Here is a 15,435-nt window from a genome sequence, read left to right on the forward strand (position 1 = left end):
TTGGAACAACTAATCAAAGATGTCCATACACTATACATAAAATAATTGGGATGACAAATGACATAAAGGAGATCGAGAAGACAGTAGAAGAGTACAAAGAGGAATTTGAAAGAATAAATAGAAAAATAGCAGATATCACAGAGATTAAAGACTCTGTGGATCAAATAAAAACATACTAGAGACACACAAAACCAGATTTGAAGAGACAGAAGAAAGAATAAGCAATATAGAGGGCAAGGTAACTGACTTCAAACACTCAAAACAGCAAATGGCCAAAAAGATGGAAAACTTTGAATAGGATCTCAGGGAATTAATAGACAAAAACAAAGTACAAAAATTTAAGAATCATTGGTGTCCCAGAGGAGAAGAGAGGAATAAAGGGTTAGGAAGAGTAATTGAGGATATAATGGGGGAAAACTTCCCAACCCTTATAAAGGACATAAATATACAAGTCAAAGAAGCACAATGAACTCTAAACAAAATAAATCCAAATAGGCCTTCCCCAAGGCACATACTAATCAGGCTGTCAAATGTTGAAGAGAAGCAGAAACTCCTAAAAGCAGCAAGAGTAAAACAATCTACTACATACAAGGGAAATCACATAAGCCTGAGTTCAGATTACTCAACTGGCACCATGAAGGTGAGAAGGTAGTGCTATGGTATATTCAAAATCCTGAAAGAGAAAAACTTCCAGCCAAGAATTCTGTACCCAGCCAAATTGTCCTTCAAAGCTGGGGGTTGGGGGGGATTAAAATTTGCACATAGAACAAATCCTGAAAGAATTTATCAACAAGAGACCAGCCCTATGAGAAATTCTAAAGGGAGTTCTGCCAGCTGAAAAAAAAAGGAAAAAGAAGAGGTCTGGAAGAGGGCACAGAATTGAAGAGTACCAGTAAGGGTGACTTACAGGATAAAAAGAGAAAGAGGGAAAAGACTATATAGATCTGACAAATAAAATTTAAAAATAAGATAGTAGATTTAAGAAATGCCCTTTCCATAATGACTTTGAATGTTAATGGACTAAATTTACCAATTAAAAGATACAGATTGGCAGAATGGATTAAGAAATATAATCCAGCTATATGCAGCTTACAAGAGATTCATCTTAGACACAAGGATACAAATACACTGAAAGTGAAAGGATGGAAAAAAGATTTTCCACACAAGTTGTAACCAAAAGAAAGCAGGAGTAGCTATACTAATATCAGATAAAACAGACGTAAAATGTAAAGACATCATAAGAGACAAAGAAGGACACTTCTTTAATAATAAAAGAGACCATTCACCACGAAGAAATAACAATCATAAATGCTTATGCTCCCAATCAGGGGGCTCCAAAGTACATGAGACAGACATTGGCAAATGAGGGAGTGATAGATGTTTCAACAATAATAGTAGGAGACTTCAATGCACCACTCTCCTCTATAGATATAACAACCAGACAGAAGACCAAAAAGGAAACAGAGAAGTTAAATAACTTGATAAATGAATTAGACCTAACAGACATATATAGGTCATTGCATCCCAAAACACCAGGATATACATTATTCTCTAGTGCTCATGGAACATTCTCCAGGATAGATCATATGCTGAGGCACAAAATAGGTCTTTATAAATTTAAAAACATTGAAATTATTCAAAGCACGTTCCCTGATCACAATGGAATGAAGCTGGATATCAATAACCATCAAAGAAGGAGAACATTCACAAATATATGGAGATTAATTAGCACACTCTTAAACAACCAGTGGATCAAAGAAGAAATTTCTAGAGAAATCAATAGCTATCTGGAGATGAATGAAAATGAGAATACAACATATCAGAACTCATGGGATGTGGCAAAGGCTGTGCTGAGAGGGAAATATATTGCCCTAAATGCCTATATTAATAAACAAGAAAGAGCAAAAATCAAGGACTTAACTGCTCACCTGGAGAAAGTTGAGAAAGAATGTCAAACTAACCCCAAAGCAAACAGAATAAAAATAACAAAGATTAAGGCAGAGTTAAATGAATGGGAGAACAAAAGAACAATAGAAAGAATTAATAAAACCAAAAGTTGGTTCTTTGAGAAAATCAATAAAATTGATGGGCCTCTAACAAGACTGACAAAAAAAAGAGAAAGAGGATGCAAATGAACAAAATCAGAAATGAGGAGGGATGTATTACCACAGACCCTGAAGAAATAAAAGAAATCATAAGACGATACTATGAACAACTATATGCCAACAAACTAGACAACTTAGATGAATGGACAAATTCCTGGAAACACACGAACAAGCTTCACTGACTGACAACAGGAAGAAATTGAACATCTCAACAAACCAATCACAAGTTAAGAGATTCAATCAGTCATCAAAAATCTTCCTACAAAGAAAAGCCCAGGGCAACATGGCTTCACAGGGGAATTATCAAATATTCCAAAAAGAACTAACACCAATCCTACCCAAACTTTCAAAAAAAACTGAGGAAAAAGGAACTCTATCTAACTTATTTTATGAAGCTAATATCATTTTAATACCAAAACTGGGTAAAGATGCTATAAGAAAGGAAAACTACAAAACAAAATCCCTAATGAACATAGAGCAAATATTCTCAACAAAATATTAGCAAATCAAATCCAACAGTGAGGTAAAAGAATTACACTCCATGACCAAATGGGGTTTATACCAGGAATGCAAGGATGGTTCAACACAAGAAAATCAATTAATGTAATACAGCACATTAACAAATCAAGAGGGAAAAATCACATGATCATCTCGATTGATGCCGAAAAAGTATTTAACAAAATTCAGCATCCTTTTCTGATAAAAACACTCCAAAAGATAGGAATCAAAGGTAACTACCCCAATGTGATAAACGGAATATATGAAAAATCAATTGCCAGCATTGTACTCAATGGAGAGAGACTGAAAGCCTTCCCCTCAAGATCAGGTACAAGACAAGGATGCCCTCTGTCACCACTAATATTCAACATTGTGCTAGAAGTTCTAGCTAGAGCAATCAGGCAGGGCAAAGAAATAAAAGGCATCCAAATTGGAAAGGAATTAGTAAAACTTTCATTATTTGCAGATGATATGATACTATACTTGGAAAAGCCTCAGAAATCTACAGCAAAGTTACTTGAGCAAATTTAGCAAGATGGCAGGATATAAAATTAATGTGCAATAATCAGTAATGTTTCTATTCTCAAGCAATGACCTAACTGAGGAGTCAGTTAAGGAAAAAATTGCATTCAAAATAGCAATTAAAAGAATCAAGTACTTAGGAATGAACTTAACCACGGATGTAAAGGACTTGTACACAGAATACTACATAACTTTGCTAAAAGAAATCAAAGATCTAAATAGGTGGAAAGACATTCCTGGCTTATGGATAGGAAGGCTAAATATAGTTAAGATGTCAATTCTCCCCAAGTTGATCTATACATTCAACACAGTACCAATCAAAATTCCAACAACCTCTTGAAGATTTGGAAAATCTAATTACCAAATTCATCTGGAAAGGAAAGAGACCCTGAATAGCTAAAGGCAACTTAAAAAAGAAGAATGAAGTGGGAGAATTAAAATGTCCTGATTTTAAAACTTATTATAAAGCCACAGTGGTCAAAACAGCATGGTACTGGCACAAAGATAGAAGTATTGACCAATGGAATGCAATCAAGAGGCCAGAAATAGACCACCAAATCTATGGTTAACTGATCTTCCACAAGGTCTCCAGATTCACTGAACAGGGACAAAATAGTCTTTTCAATATATGGGCATGGGAGAAGTGGATGTCAATAGACAAAAGCACACGAAGAGACGTTCATTTTCATTAGCTGTAAGAGAAATGCAGATCAACGCTACAATGAGATAACTCACACCTATAAGAATGCTTGCTATTAAAAAAACAGGAAACTATAAATGTTGGAGAGGATGTGGAGAAACTGGGACACTTATGTACTGCTGGTGGGAATGTATAATGGTGCAGCCACTATGTAAGAGAGCTTGGCAGTTCCTCAGGAAAGTAAATATCGAGTTGCCCTATGACCCAGCAATACCACTACTTGGTATATACCCAGAAGAGTTGAAAGCAATGACACAGACATTTGCACAGAGATGTTCATAGCAGCATTATTCACAATCACCAAAAGATGGAAACAATCCATCAACAGATGAGTGGATTAACAAAATGTGCTTATAAACTTATGATGGAATGTTATGCAGCAGTAAAACAAAATGATGCCCTGAAGCACATGACAAGATGGATGAGCCTTGAGGACATATGCTGAGTGAAATAAGCTAGACCCAAAGGATAGATACTGTATGACTCCACTTTTAAGACCACGGTAATGGTTAAATACCTGTGGAGCATGGGATAGAAAGATCAAGGGTGATGTTGGAGTTATACAGAGGTATGGTTTAACAAACGAATATGAGTGCTGAATCACTAAATTGAGGTTACTTTTGGCCTCTAGTATCTTTGAGCAGCTAAAAGTAAAACCCTAAAATTGTGGAGTTGTAATCCACACCAAACAATGAAATCTGTTCTACAACTAATATTTGTGCTGTGCTTTGAAATGTGCTTTTTGGTATATATGTTATTTTTCACACACAAAAATTTTTTTAATGTTGATTGTGATGACAAAAAAGTCCTTCTAGCCTCCAATGTTCTGGAGCAGAAGGAAAAATCTGAGAGGATGGTATGGTAGCCCATGACAAACTGTGATCTGCCCTGTAAGTTCTTGTTGAAGAGTGCTTTGAAAACCATTGCTTTTTTCTTTCTTTGCTTTGTATATAGGTTGTATTGTACAATAAAATTGTTAGGAAAAAAAGAGTAGTATGGTTATAAAAGTGCAATCCTCAATTGTCACAAGTGTTTCACATCAATATAAGGTTTTGTTGCTGTGGTGGTGTATGGGAATCCTATATTTTATTAATGATTGTTCTGTAAATCCTCAACTTCTCTAATAATTTTTTTTTTGACAAAAAAGAGAGTCAGTGGAGAGAATTAGAAAGGATGATGTTTTCTGGGCCGTTTCTTCATGCGCTTCTCTTATAGACAGTACGGCGGCCTGGGAGTCGCGTCTATGCAGGAAATTACAGTAACACGGTTGTCAGTGATGAGTCAGAGTGCGTGGTGCTGATGCTGCTGCCATTTCATCACCTCTGCGAGCGCAGCATCCATCCTTTTGCTATATCGGCTCCTGGGCCTACCTCGCCTCGGACTCCTAGGCCAGCGATGTGCTCGCCGCCGAGCTAGATCTGGGCCGAGCCGCACTTTCCAAAGCCTTGGCGGGGAGTCCTATCCCGCCGCTCCTGGCCCCCGGCAAAGGAGACGTGGCGAGCCACGACCATGGAGGCCATCTGGCTGTACCAGTTCCGGCTCATTGTCATCGGGGATTCCACGGTGGGCAAATCCTGCTTGATCCGCCGCTTCACCGAGGGCCGCTTTGCCCAGGTGTCGGACCCCACGGTCGGGGTGGATTTCTTCTCCCGCCTGGTGGAGATCGAGCCGGGAAAACGCATCAAGCTCCAGATCTGGGATACCGCGGGTCAAGAGAGGTTCAGGTGGGAGCGTAACCTGGGCCCGCGAGCACAGTGGGAGGGTCGGAGGGACTTGCATAGCTCTTGGGGAAGAGAATTTCCTGGTCCCGGTCCCGGTCCCGGTCCCGGTGGGCTACACCGAGGCTCTGGGAAGGATTTGCTAAACCCGGTCTTCCGCTGGCGGGGACTTCTGTGCACAGAGAGAAGCGCCCAGGCAGGGAAGGCCGGCCAATAACATATTCCTTACACCTCAACTCCACCAACCTGTCCTTTGGTGGCTAATGAACTAGCTAGAATCCATCACTGAAATTCCTCAATCTCTGTCCTTCTGCATGAACTTTCAAAAGTGTTCTCACATTATCCTAACATAAAGGATGTAGTGAAATACTGACGACTTACTTGACTGACTTTTCTTGCAATCAGCTCACATTCAGTGAGCATCTACTATGTGCCAGATACCAGGCTGATTTCTGGGGGAAAGCCATAAGGAAACTCACGCAAGGGGGAAATCATGTTAACAAAACAGACACAGCCCCTACCTGTACATGGAATATGCTAGCCTAGTGGAGAAAATAGATAATGAGCAATTACACAAAAGAGTGTCTTGTTCCTATTTGCATGCCTAATACCTATTGTAGCACATAATGGGTAATCAAGTAATATGTTTAATTTCCTCTCACAACCCTTTTCTTTTGTAGTATTATCATTCATACTTATGTGTATGAACATAGAGGAAGGACTCTCACTTTGTTTAGGAAATCAGGGAAAGCCACCTGGAGATGAGGCTTGATGAGTGTGACTGCCCAAGGGAACACAGGCAAACTCCTAAGGAAAGGAAACATCATGTATAAAAAGAGAAGTCAGAGAGCAGGAATTATGCAGAAAACTTTGCAGAGAGCAATTTAAGCTGTTAGATAGAGTAGCAGGAATCACATCAAAAGGACTCAATAACCCATGTTTACCACAATTTATTCATTTATCCATTGAACACTAACTGAGCATAGAAGACACCGATTAGTCAATTGAGGAGGAGTAGGGAGAAGAGATAATTACAAATTCCCTACTTCTACAACTACTTCCCCATTTCCAACTCCCTATTCTACAAACACCACCATGGCAAATATTCTTGTATGGGCTCATTTTGAACTTATGATTGCATTTGTCATATTATAAGGGAAGAAAGTTATCTTTTCATTTTTATTGGGATTTCTTTATTCTTTATTGGATCTTATTGATTTGGAAGAGTTCTTTATAGATTAGGAATATTAACCTTTTTCTGTCATGTATGTTACAAAATATTTTCCCAGTTTGTCATTTGTTTTTTACTTTAAGAAATATCCTTTTGTATATATGGAAGGTTTTAATATTATATAGATAAATGTATCTATTGTTTTTTTTTATAGCCTCTGGGCCCTATGTCAAGTTTAAAAAGGGATTTGCCATTTTCTTTGCTAAATACTCACAAATCATCAATGTAATAATGTATTCTAGAGTTTTGACAGGGATATACAACTTACTTATTGATTTATTGAATCCAGCTTTTCACAAATGAAAACTTTTGTTTGTTCATACTTAATTTTCTCAGAATGGTATGCCTACAATTCTCCCCTCTGAATCTTTACACATATGTGAACTAGAAATTCTTTCAGTCTCCAGTGTTGATTTGCTTCATTCTGGAGACTTGAACTGTTTTGCATGGTAGGCACTTACAATCATCTAGCTTGGGCTTAATTCCCTGGACAATGTTTGTTCTGTTAACATTGTGCCATTTTCCCTAAGTCTTAAGCCATTGAGCCCTGTTGTTTATCTTCTTCCAAGGAGACAGAAAACTTAAAAATAGATATAGATTAAAAAGCAGAGTGGTTTACAGCAAGTTAATGTAAAGGCAAATATACCCTCTAATAAGCTCTAACATACTCTAAGCAAAGTGCCATAATATATATTTATAATGAGGCTCCTAAAATCAAGGAAAAAGTGTGAGGTTTCTTCTGTTTAAGAAGTGCAGCAAATGTGTAATAGGTTTTAGAAATATTCTATTTTAAATGATTTAAATAATATCATTTTCAGGAGAAGCTTTGGTTGTTTTAACAGTAAGTTAAAGATTCTTGAGCTGTTATTCCCATCTCACAGATGAAAAGGCTAATAATCATCATGGTTCCCATTTATTGCCCGAGTACCATGTCCCAGGCACTGCACTAAGTATGTGACATGCACATTTACACACTTTCTCATTTGTTAATTTCCCCAGACACTGTGATACAGGCACTATTATCCCCCTCCATTTTATAGATGAGAAAGTTGATGCTCAGAGAAGGATAGTGACTTGTCCAAGGACACATAACTAATTACTGATGGAGTCAATCAAACCCAGTTGCTTTGATTCTAAAGCTTGAGCTGCTAACCACTGTGCTTTATTACCTCCCAGATCTGTCTAACTATAGCACTGGTTCTCTTTTTACTGTTACTTTTCCTTCCTACCTCAACACAAACACACACACACACACGCACACACAAAACCAAAACATACCCCACCCCTGGCTTATTCTCTTCAGTGCACAAATGGGGCTGGAGTGTGCCTTCCCTATATCTCATTAATAATCTCAAAATAGCACAGAAATTTCTTTGTTCACTTTACCTTTACTTGGATCTGTTTTATCCTATCCACAGACGTCTTCCTACTCCTCTCTGTCTAATGCTGCTGAAGGCTATTTTTATTCAAGACAGCTAGTAGATTTTCTTCAAGATCTAAAGACACTTATGCAATCTTGAGCAAAGGTACGGGACAAAATCAGAGTCGCCTTCACCATCCTGAGGGCTGAAGATCTCTGTAGTAACACACCAGTTACCTTCCTCTGTGAATTACTGAAACTGTCTGTTCAGTTCCATAATTTACTGATACCCTCCTAGCTGCAAAGCACTGAGAAGGTTACAAACAAAGAGAAATCTAGGGATAGCCCTGCTCTAGAAGAATTAATAGTCTAGATGCTGGGTTGAGAAAAGTGCACACATGTGTTGATTAAAGTGCATGTGATAATAACTAACAGGAAAGGCACTAGCAGTGCTTTAGGCCATGAAACTATGAACACGAAGGTGTAGTGGCAAGATGCCAGCCTATGGGACTAACCCACAAAAATGTACCACATTGCATTTGAAAACATAAAAATATGGCTAACAAAAGGATAGGAATATAGTTACTGGGAGAATTTACTCGGGTGTGAGGAAGACCCAGTAATGTTCCAGTAGATTAGGGTGTGCTGGCAGTTTTTCCAACTTGTTGCTCCTGACTCAGCATCTCTCTGAAATATGTGAGGAAGTACAGCTGAGAGAGCCCCGCTTCACTCAAGGCCTTTGCTGACATTGCCCCCAAACCTTCACCAAGCCCCTTCTTCCCACTGTTACATGCCTTGGGAAATAACACCCAAGATTGTATTCTACCTCAAAGAAGAGATTGAGGGTCCTTGTTAGGTTAAAATACTTCTACTACTAATAATAATTAAATAATAATGGAAAGAAATATGTTAATGAAAAATGGAGGAAAATGGGCATACCGCAAAATACTTATATACTTATAAATATTTTAACCATAAAATTCATTTTTATTAAAAATAATATCCTGTTTCAAGTGCTAACATTTGTAGTGGGCTCTCCAGTCACAGAATATTTTAAAATCCATTTTTTCATTTTGCCTCATGATAACCCTGTGACCTAGATACACTATTTGTAGAAGAGGAAACTTCTATCAGTTATTCAGATTGGGGTAAGAGAGTTAGTTGCTGTTTTGTATTAAGGCAGGAAATAGAACTCAGTGATCTCCCAGGGTCACTTACCATTGCTGGATTCAGGAAAAATGCATGAGCATTCATTTCTAGAAAATGCAAACTCAAAGTTTTGCCCAATTGAAAATTCACATACCATTCTTATTATGAAGTGATATTTGTATCCCTTTGTTAGTAAAAAAAGAAAATCAATTTTACTGTCAGTAATCAGAAACACTAGAATACAGTATTCAAGTAAAATGAAAAGCAAGAGTTTTGGCATGGCCTTTATTCTTTGCTTCTTTCTTGTGTTTTAGATCCATCACTCGCGCCTACTACAGGAACTCAGTAGGTGGTCTTCTTTTATTTGACATTACCAACCGCAGGTCCTTCCAGAATGTCCATGAATGGTTAGAAGAGACCAAAGTACACGTTCAGCCCTACCAAATTGTATTTGTTCTGGTGGGTCACAAGTGTGACCTGGATACACAGAGGCAAGTGACTCGACATGAGGCAGAGAAACTGGCTGCTGCGTATGGTATGAAGTACATTGAAACATCAGCCCGTGATGCCATTAATGTGGAGAAAGCCTTCACAGACCTGACAAGAGACATATATGAGCTGGTTAAAAGGGGGGAGATTACAATTCAGGAGGGATGGGAAGGGGTGAAGAGTGGATTTGTACCAAATGTAGTTCACTCTTCAGAAGAGGTTGTCAAATCAGAGAGGAGATGTTTGTGCTAGTCAGCCCTTTTATTTCTAAAACATGCTCTCCAACCTGAACTTCAGTGATTAAAATTGATAGAATCCTTGTGTGGCTGAAGAGAACTCAAATTCCATTTTGGATAACACGTGAGCCTCCTTCCTAGTAGGGCCTCTGATAGACCTTGTGTGTGGGCGTATGGTGGGGCCTGGGTGCTGTCACGGAGGGACTGAATTGCTGATGTGGGCCAGGCACTGTTTTGTGGCTGCTCCATATGCCCATTGTGGACCACATTTTAAGGGGCAACGGTTTGGGGAGCTAGGTCCTAGAAAAATACACCTATAGACAGGACAACCTTTTCTTGGTATTTCAGTTCATTCCTAGGTCATGGAGTTGAAGAAATGTATAAAGGGGGAAAATATCACATTGGGAACTAAAAATGACTCTAAGATACAAGATCAATTTATTCAGTGAGAATATCCTACACAAAATGTGTGTGCTGGAATTGGCTGAAAGGTACCAATAAGCTTCTTATCAGCTCACCTGTAAAATGAGGGGAATGGACTGTTTGCTAAGGCCCTTTCAAGTTCTGGTGTTAATATGAAAAGGGAGGACATTTACAAGCTGTTATAATCACATTTGAAATAAATGTATACCCTTATAATAGAATAACCCTCTGGAAGAGGAAAGAAATCGTATCAGCAAATTACTGTGTATTAGAAGGGAGAATCACTAATTGAGACGTCATATACTTTCCCCTCTGACCATGCCTGGGCTTTTATTGTATGGACAACTGCAATGTGGAAGTAAACCACCTGCCTACTTCTTCAGGTATCTGGCATCAAGAATGCCAGGGTTGCCTCTAAAAATAACCCTGAGGCAAACACTCATTCAGCAATTGTGTACTGAATACCTGCTAAACAGGAGGCACTGCAAACCTAACAAGCACCTTACAGTTTACATCACAATCTCCTTTAAGTTACTTATTTGATCATCACAATAGGCCTATCATGTTTTTGTCCCCATTTTACAGAAGAGCTAACTAAGACCCAGGAGACTAACTTGGCCATGGTCAAGAGCTCCTGACTCCTAATTTCTGTTCTTTCCACCAGATCACCCTGCTGTCAGAGGAACAAACAGCTATTAAATTGTTTACTTTGAAAGAGAGGTGACTGTAAATAAATGTTTTCTACATTTTAGGATAAATTTTCCTTTTGATTCCAAGTCAGCTGTAATTCTGAGGGAACCTGGGGATGAATAAGAGCCCATTCAGGTATTATTGACAAGAGGGCTTTAAATAAGTGAATAATTGCACAACTGAAACATATTAGAACTGCATGGGCTATAAGTGTTCTTATCACTAAAACACAGTGGACATTTTATTGAAAGGAACCAAATACACTGATGGGGAGTGGGGTGGGGATAAAACATTCACCTCACAATGACCTTGGCCATCTGTTTGCCATATACCTTCACTGGGTTCCTACCTATTCTAGAGAGTCCAGTTCTTAATTCTCAGGTGAGAAGACAACTAGTTGCATCCGAAAAATGGAATGGCTATCTTTGACGTTCCATTATCTTATTGAAAAGGGGTGATGCTTTAAATTATATTTTGGACTGTAGCCAGCTCACTTAGGCAAAAGCCATACTTTTCATAATACAAAACTGTCCTGATTGAAGTCAGGTTTCTCATATTCATTATGGTAGGAAAGCCCTAGAACGGCAAATTGAACTTCAATATGAATGTGACTGAATCTGGAACTTTGGGAGTTTGTTTCAGCCAAAATAAAGAAGCCAAATAATGAAAATTACAGAAAACTATTTTGCCACCTGTGCCCCAAGTTGGATGAGCAAACCACCTTGGACTAATTTACAGCATCAACTAAAAATGAACTGCTCATCATCTCTACATTTGTTTCACATGACCTGGCCAAGACACTAAACTTGCTGGCTTCATGGTTGTAGAAGGCAAATAAAAGATGGTAAATTGGGTTAATGCAAAATGTCATCAACTGCTATACTTATGCTTAAAAGATACTGAAAGCAGGATTATCCAGTGGATAAATGAGAATTGACTAGATTCTTCATTTCAAAAAAGTATAGAGACAAAACTTCTCTATGGTTTTCTTGACTAAATTACATTATATGTATACGTTTCCCATTCTTTGCATTTTTAGGCAGGTTTGAAAATACTCAGCATAGATCCAGTGGAGATGGCTGAGCCTAATTGCTTAAATAAGTTTTAGATCTTTAAAAATCATTTTAGTAGAATGCAGTGCTATTGTCACTGCAATAAGTGGTTTTTAGAAAATAAGTGTGAAAAAATCGGGTGTTAATATAATACTAAGGATAAAGCTTTAGAAGCTATTTTACTACATAGGTATAGAAAAGATAAACTAACTTGTAACAAAGATCACTTGCATGTTGGATTAGATTGTCTCATATTCCAGAATAAAATGTAATGTATACTTTTCCTCTCTTTGTTGTGCACTGTAATGAAATGTGAAAAACTGCTTTATTTAGCTGTATGTGAATGAAAACATGCTTGTATATAGTAAAATGGTTGATTATGTGACTATGAGATTCCATGCGTGTTGTAGCTATTTTCAGAATTTGTTACTACAGAGTAGCAAGCACTCCCAAGGAGATCAATAAGATATTACCCGCACTATTCACAATAATGCAAAAATAAGGAATTCTAACACCCCATCTCTCCACTCCCCTTTACAGCAAAACTCCACAGAAGTTTCTCTTCCCAGTCTCCAATTCTTCTTCCAGTCTTTCGTGAAGCCTTGCCAATCAGGTTCTTGCTCATACTTCAGAAATGCTCTTGTCAAAGGCACCAGTGACCTCCATGTTGCTAAATCCAGGGGTTATTTCTTGGTCTTCATCTTATTTGACCCACCAACAGAATTGGACACAGTCCATCACACCCTACTCCTTAAAACACTGCCCAGGGTTCAGTCCTCATCATGTTTTTTTCACTTACATTAATTCTTTGGCAACCTCATTTAGTTCTATGGCTGTAAATACTATCTATGAACCAATGAATCCTGAGTTTATATTCCCAGTTTGTCTCTTTCGCATGGACTCCAGAGCCTTACAACCAACTACCTATCTGATATCTCCATTGAATGTCTTAGGTATCACAAACTTAATGTGTCCCAAACGAGGGTCCTTCTGTTCCAACCCAGATTTGTTCCTCCCATAGCCTTCCTCTCCTTGGTAAATGGCAACTCTGTCCTTCCATGTACTCTTTCCAAAAACCTAGGAGTCATCCTTGACTCCTCTTTTTAACAGTCCAAGTCTGATTTATCTGTAAAATTTTTTGTCTCTATTTACTTTTAAAATATAACCAGAATATGATAGCTTTTCATTATTTTAACACATTGATCCTGGCCACTATCACTTGTTGCTTGAGTTATTGTAGTAGCTTGCCAGCCTGGTTTCCACAGTCTATTCTCCACACAGCAGCCAGAGGGAGCCTGATTAAACATTAATTATAAGCAAACATCTACTCATAATTCTAAAGTCCTTCCAATGGCTTACAGAACACTTAAAAATGAATTCCAACTCTATCCCTGTAACCTTGTTTCTTACTGCTGACCCCTTGTTCATTCCACTCTGGCTACTCAGGCTTTTTTCTTGTTCTTCCAAAACATACCAAGTACATTCCCATCTAAAGGTCTTTGCACCTATTCTTCTATCTGGAATTCTCTTTCCTGAGATATCTGCATGGATTTTTTTCTCACCTCCATCAAGTTCAGGAGCCAGAAGCTTTCTGATTCTAGCGAAGACGTGCCTCCACATTTTGTTCCTGACAGCTGGAGCATAGTGTTGGTTCTCAGGAATTGGTGTTCTCAGTCACCTCTGAGGCCCAATTTTTTGCACACTATCTACCCTCTCCCTAGGCAGTATTACCTATTCCCATACTTCAATTACCATCTTTGTATTGATGACTGCCACATGAGTGACTCCAGCCCACTCTTCGAAGGTGTTACACCAATACAGCCAACATGCCTACTAAATACCCACAAATTCCTCAAACAATATATCCAATACTGAAAGCTCCATCTATCAAAGTGTGCTCCTTCCACCCATCTTCCTCATCTCTTTAAGTGGCATCCCCATCCAACACCTTGCTTAACAGAGAAATTTAGGAGTTAACCTTAATTACTTACTTCCTCTCACCTCCCACATAAAACCAATCATCAAGCACTGTCAGCTCTATCTTCAAAATATATCTGAATCTGCCATTTTGCTCTATCTCCATTGCTTTCATCTTTCTCCAAGGCATTATCGACTCTTTTCTAAACTACTTCAATATCTTCCTAACTGGTCTCCCTATTTCTGTTCTTGTTCCCACCCCCATAATACATTTTCAACAATAGTGTGATCTTTTCAAAACATAAATCAGATCAAGTCATTTCCCTGCTTAAAATCCACCAATGGTTTCTCAACAAATGTAGAATAAACGCCAAGTAAACTTCACATTTCTTACAAGTCTATAAGGCCCTGAATGATCTGGCTTCTGCCTACCTCTCCAGTTGTAAGCTCCACAAAAATAGGAAACCTATTCATCTTCTTCACCAGTATTTCTACAAACTGTAGCATAGATATGTTGTATGCAATCAACAAATGCTTGAATGAATGACTGCTCTCTTGCTCTACCCTAATCCATTGACCTTTACTGTTATTTCACTTCAGTAATAAACACATATGACCCTATCCTGAAACTACCCCCCGGATTAGCTCTGATTGTCCACTTTTCACCATTAATCCTATTTTCAATTTCTTTAGGATCTTCAACCACTACCCATTGCCCATCTATCAACCACCTCTAGACTTTGGTTCCCTTCATCTTTCTCCTAGCTCTTGTGGTCAACTGCATTCACTATAAGTTCCTAAAGAAGATGATTGCTCAAAGTTTGGTCCATTTCCTTCTAGATTTTTTATTTTATCTTTCAAAAGATTGTTTAACATAGTGGTTAAGAGAACAGATTTTTGAATAAGACAGACATGAGTTCAAATTCTGATGCTACCAATTACTATATGTGTGATTCAATCTCTCTGAGCCTCAGTTTACACATACATTAAATGGGACAATAATAGAATTTAGCTCATTGAGTTGTTGTGAGGATGAAATGAGAAAATCCATATAAAGTAATTATTTAGTACAGACTGACAATTGGCGAACATCACATGGTCCTCAGAAAATGTTAGGTTTTACAGTTTTTGCATCTAAATGAATCTTTCTCATAAATTGTATCATATAACACATACTGTACTGTTATCTTTTTCACATACAGTATATTTTGGGCATCATTTTCTATAAATACATGAGGGCAGGGGCTATGTCACCTTTTGTTAAGCATGAGATCTCTATAGTCAATCAGGGCTCCTGATAAATATTTGTTGAATATGATCAGGAGGAGAGTTGGTTAGCATATTG

At 38.1% G+C, this 15,435-nt stretch overlaps 1 protein-coding gene across 1 annotated transcript; it reads left to right on the top strand.

Moving 5' to 3' along the window:
• The first annotated feature begins 5,097 nt into the window (after positions 1-5,097).
• On the top strand, positions 5,098-12,551 carry RAB39B (RAB39B, member RAS oncogene family). The gene is made up of 2 exons (XM_077146720.1): positions 5,098-5,549; positions 9,598-12,551. Exons 1-2 carry the CDS (start codon positions 5,335-5,337, stop codon positions 10,022-10,024), a joined length of 642 nt encoding a protein of 213 aa, XP_077002835.1. The 5' UTR covers positions 5,098-5,334; the 3' UTR covers positions 10,025-12,551.
• The last annotated feature ends 2,884 nt before the right edge of the window (positions 12,552-15,435 follow it).

Source organism: Tamandua tetradactyla, chromosome X, assembly GCF_023851605.1.
Source record: "Tamandua tetradactyla isolate mTamTet1 chromosome X, mTamTet1.pri, whole genome shotgun sequence".
NCBI classification, from domain to species: domain Eukaryota; kingdom Metazoa; phylum Chordata; class Mammalia; order Pilosa; family Myrmecophagidae; genus Tamandua; species Tamandua tetradactyla.

What these genes read in the sequence shown, in the direction of transcription:
- RAB39B (XM_077146720.1), top strand. Translation starts at nt 5,335, where the DNA reads ATGGAGGCCATCTGGCTGTACCAGTTCCGGCTCATTGTCATCGGGGAT. An exon ending in GCGGGTCAAGAGAGGTTCAG is followed by an intron (nt 5,550 to 9,597) that starts GTGGGAGCGTAA and finishes CTTGTGTTTTAG; the next exon opens with ATCCATCACTCGCGCCTACT.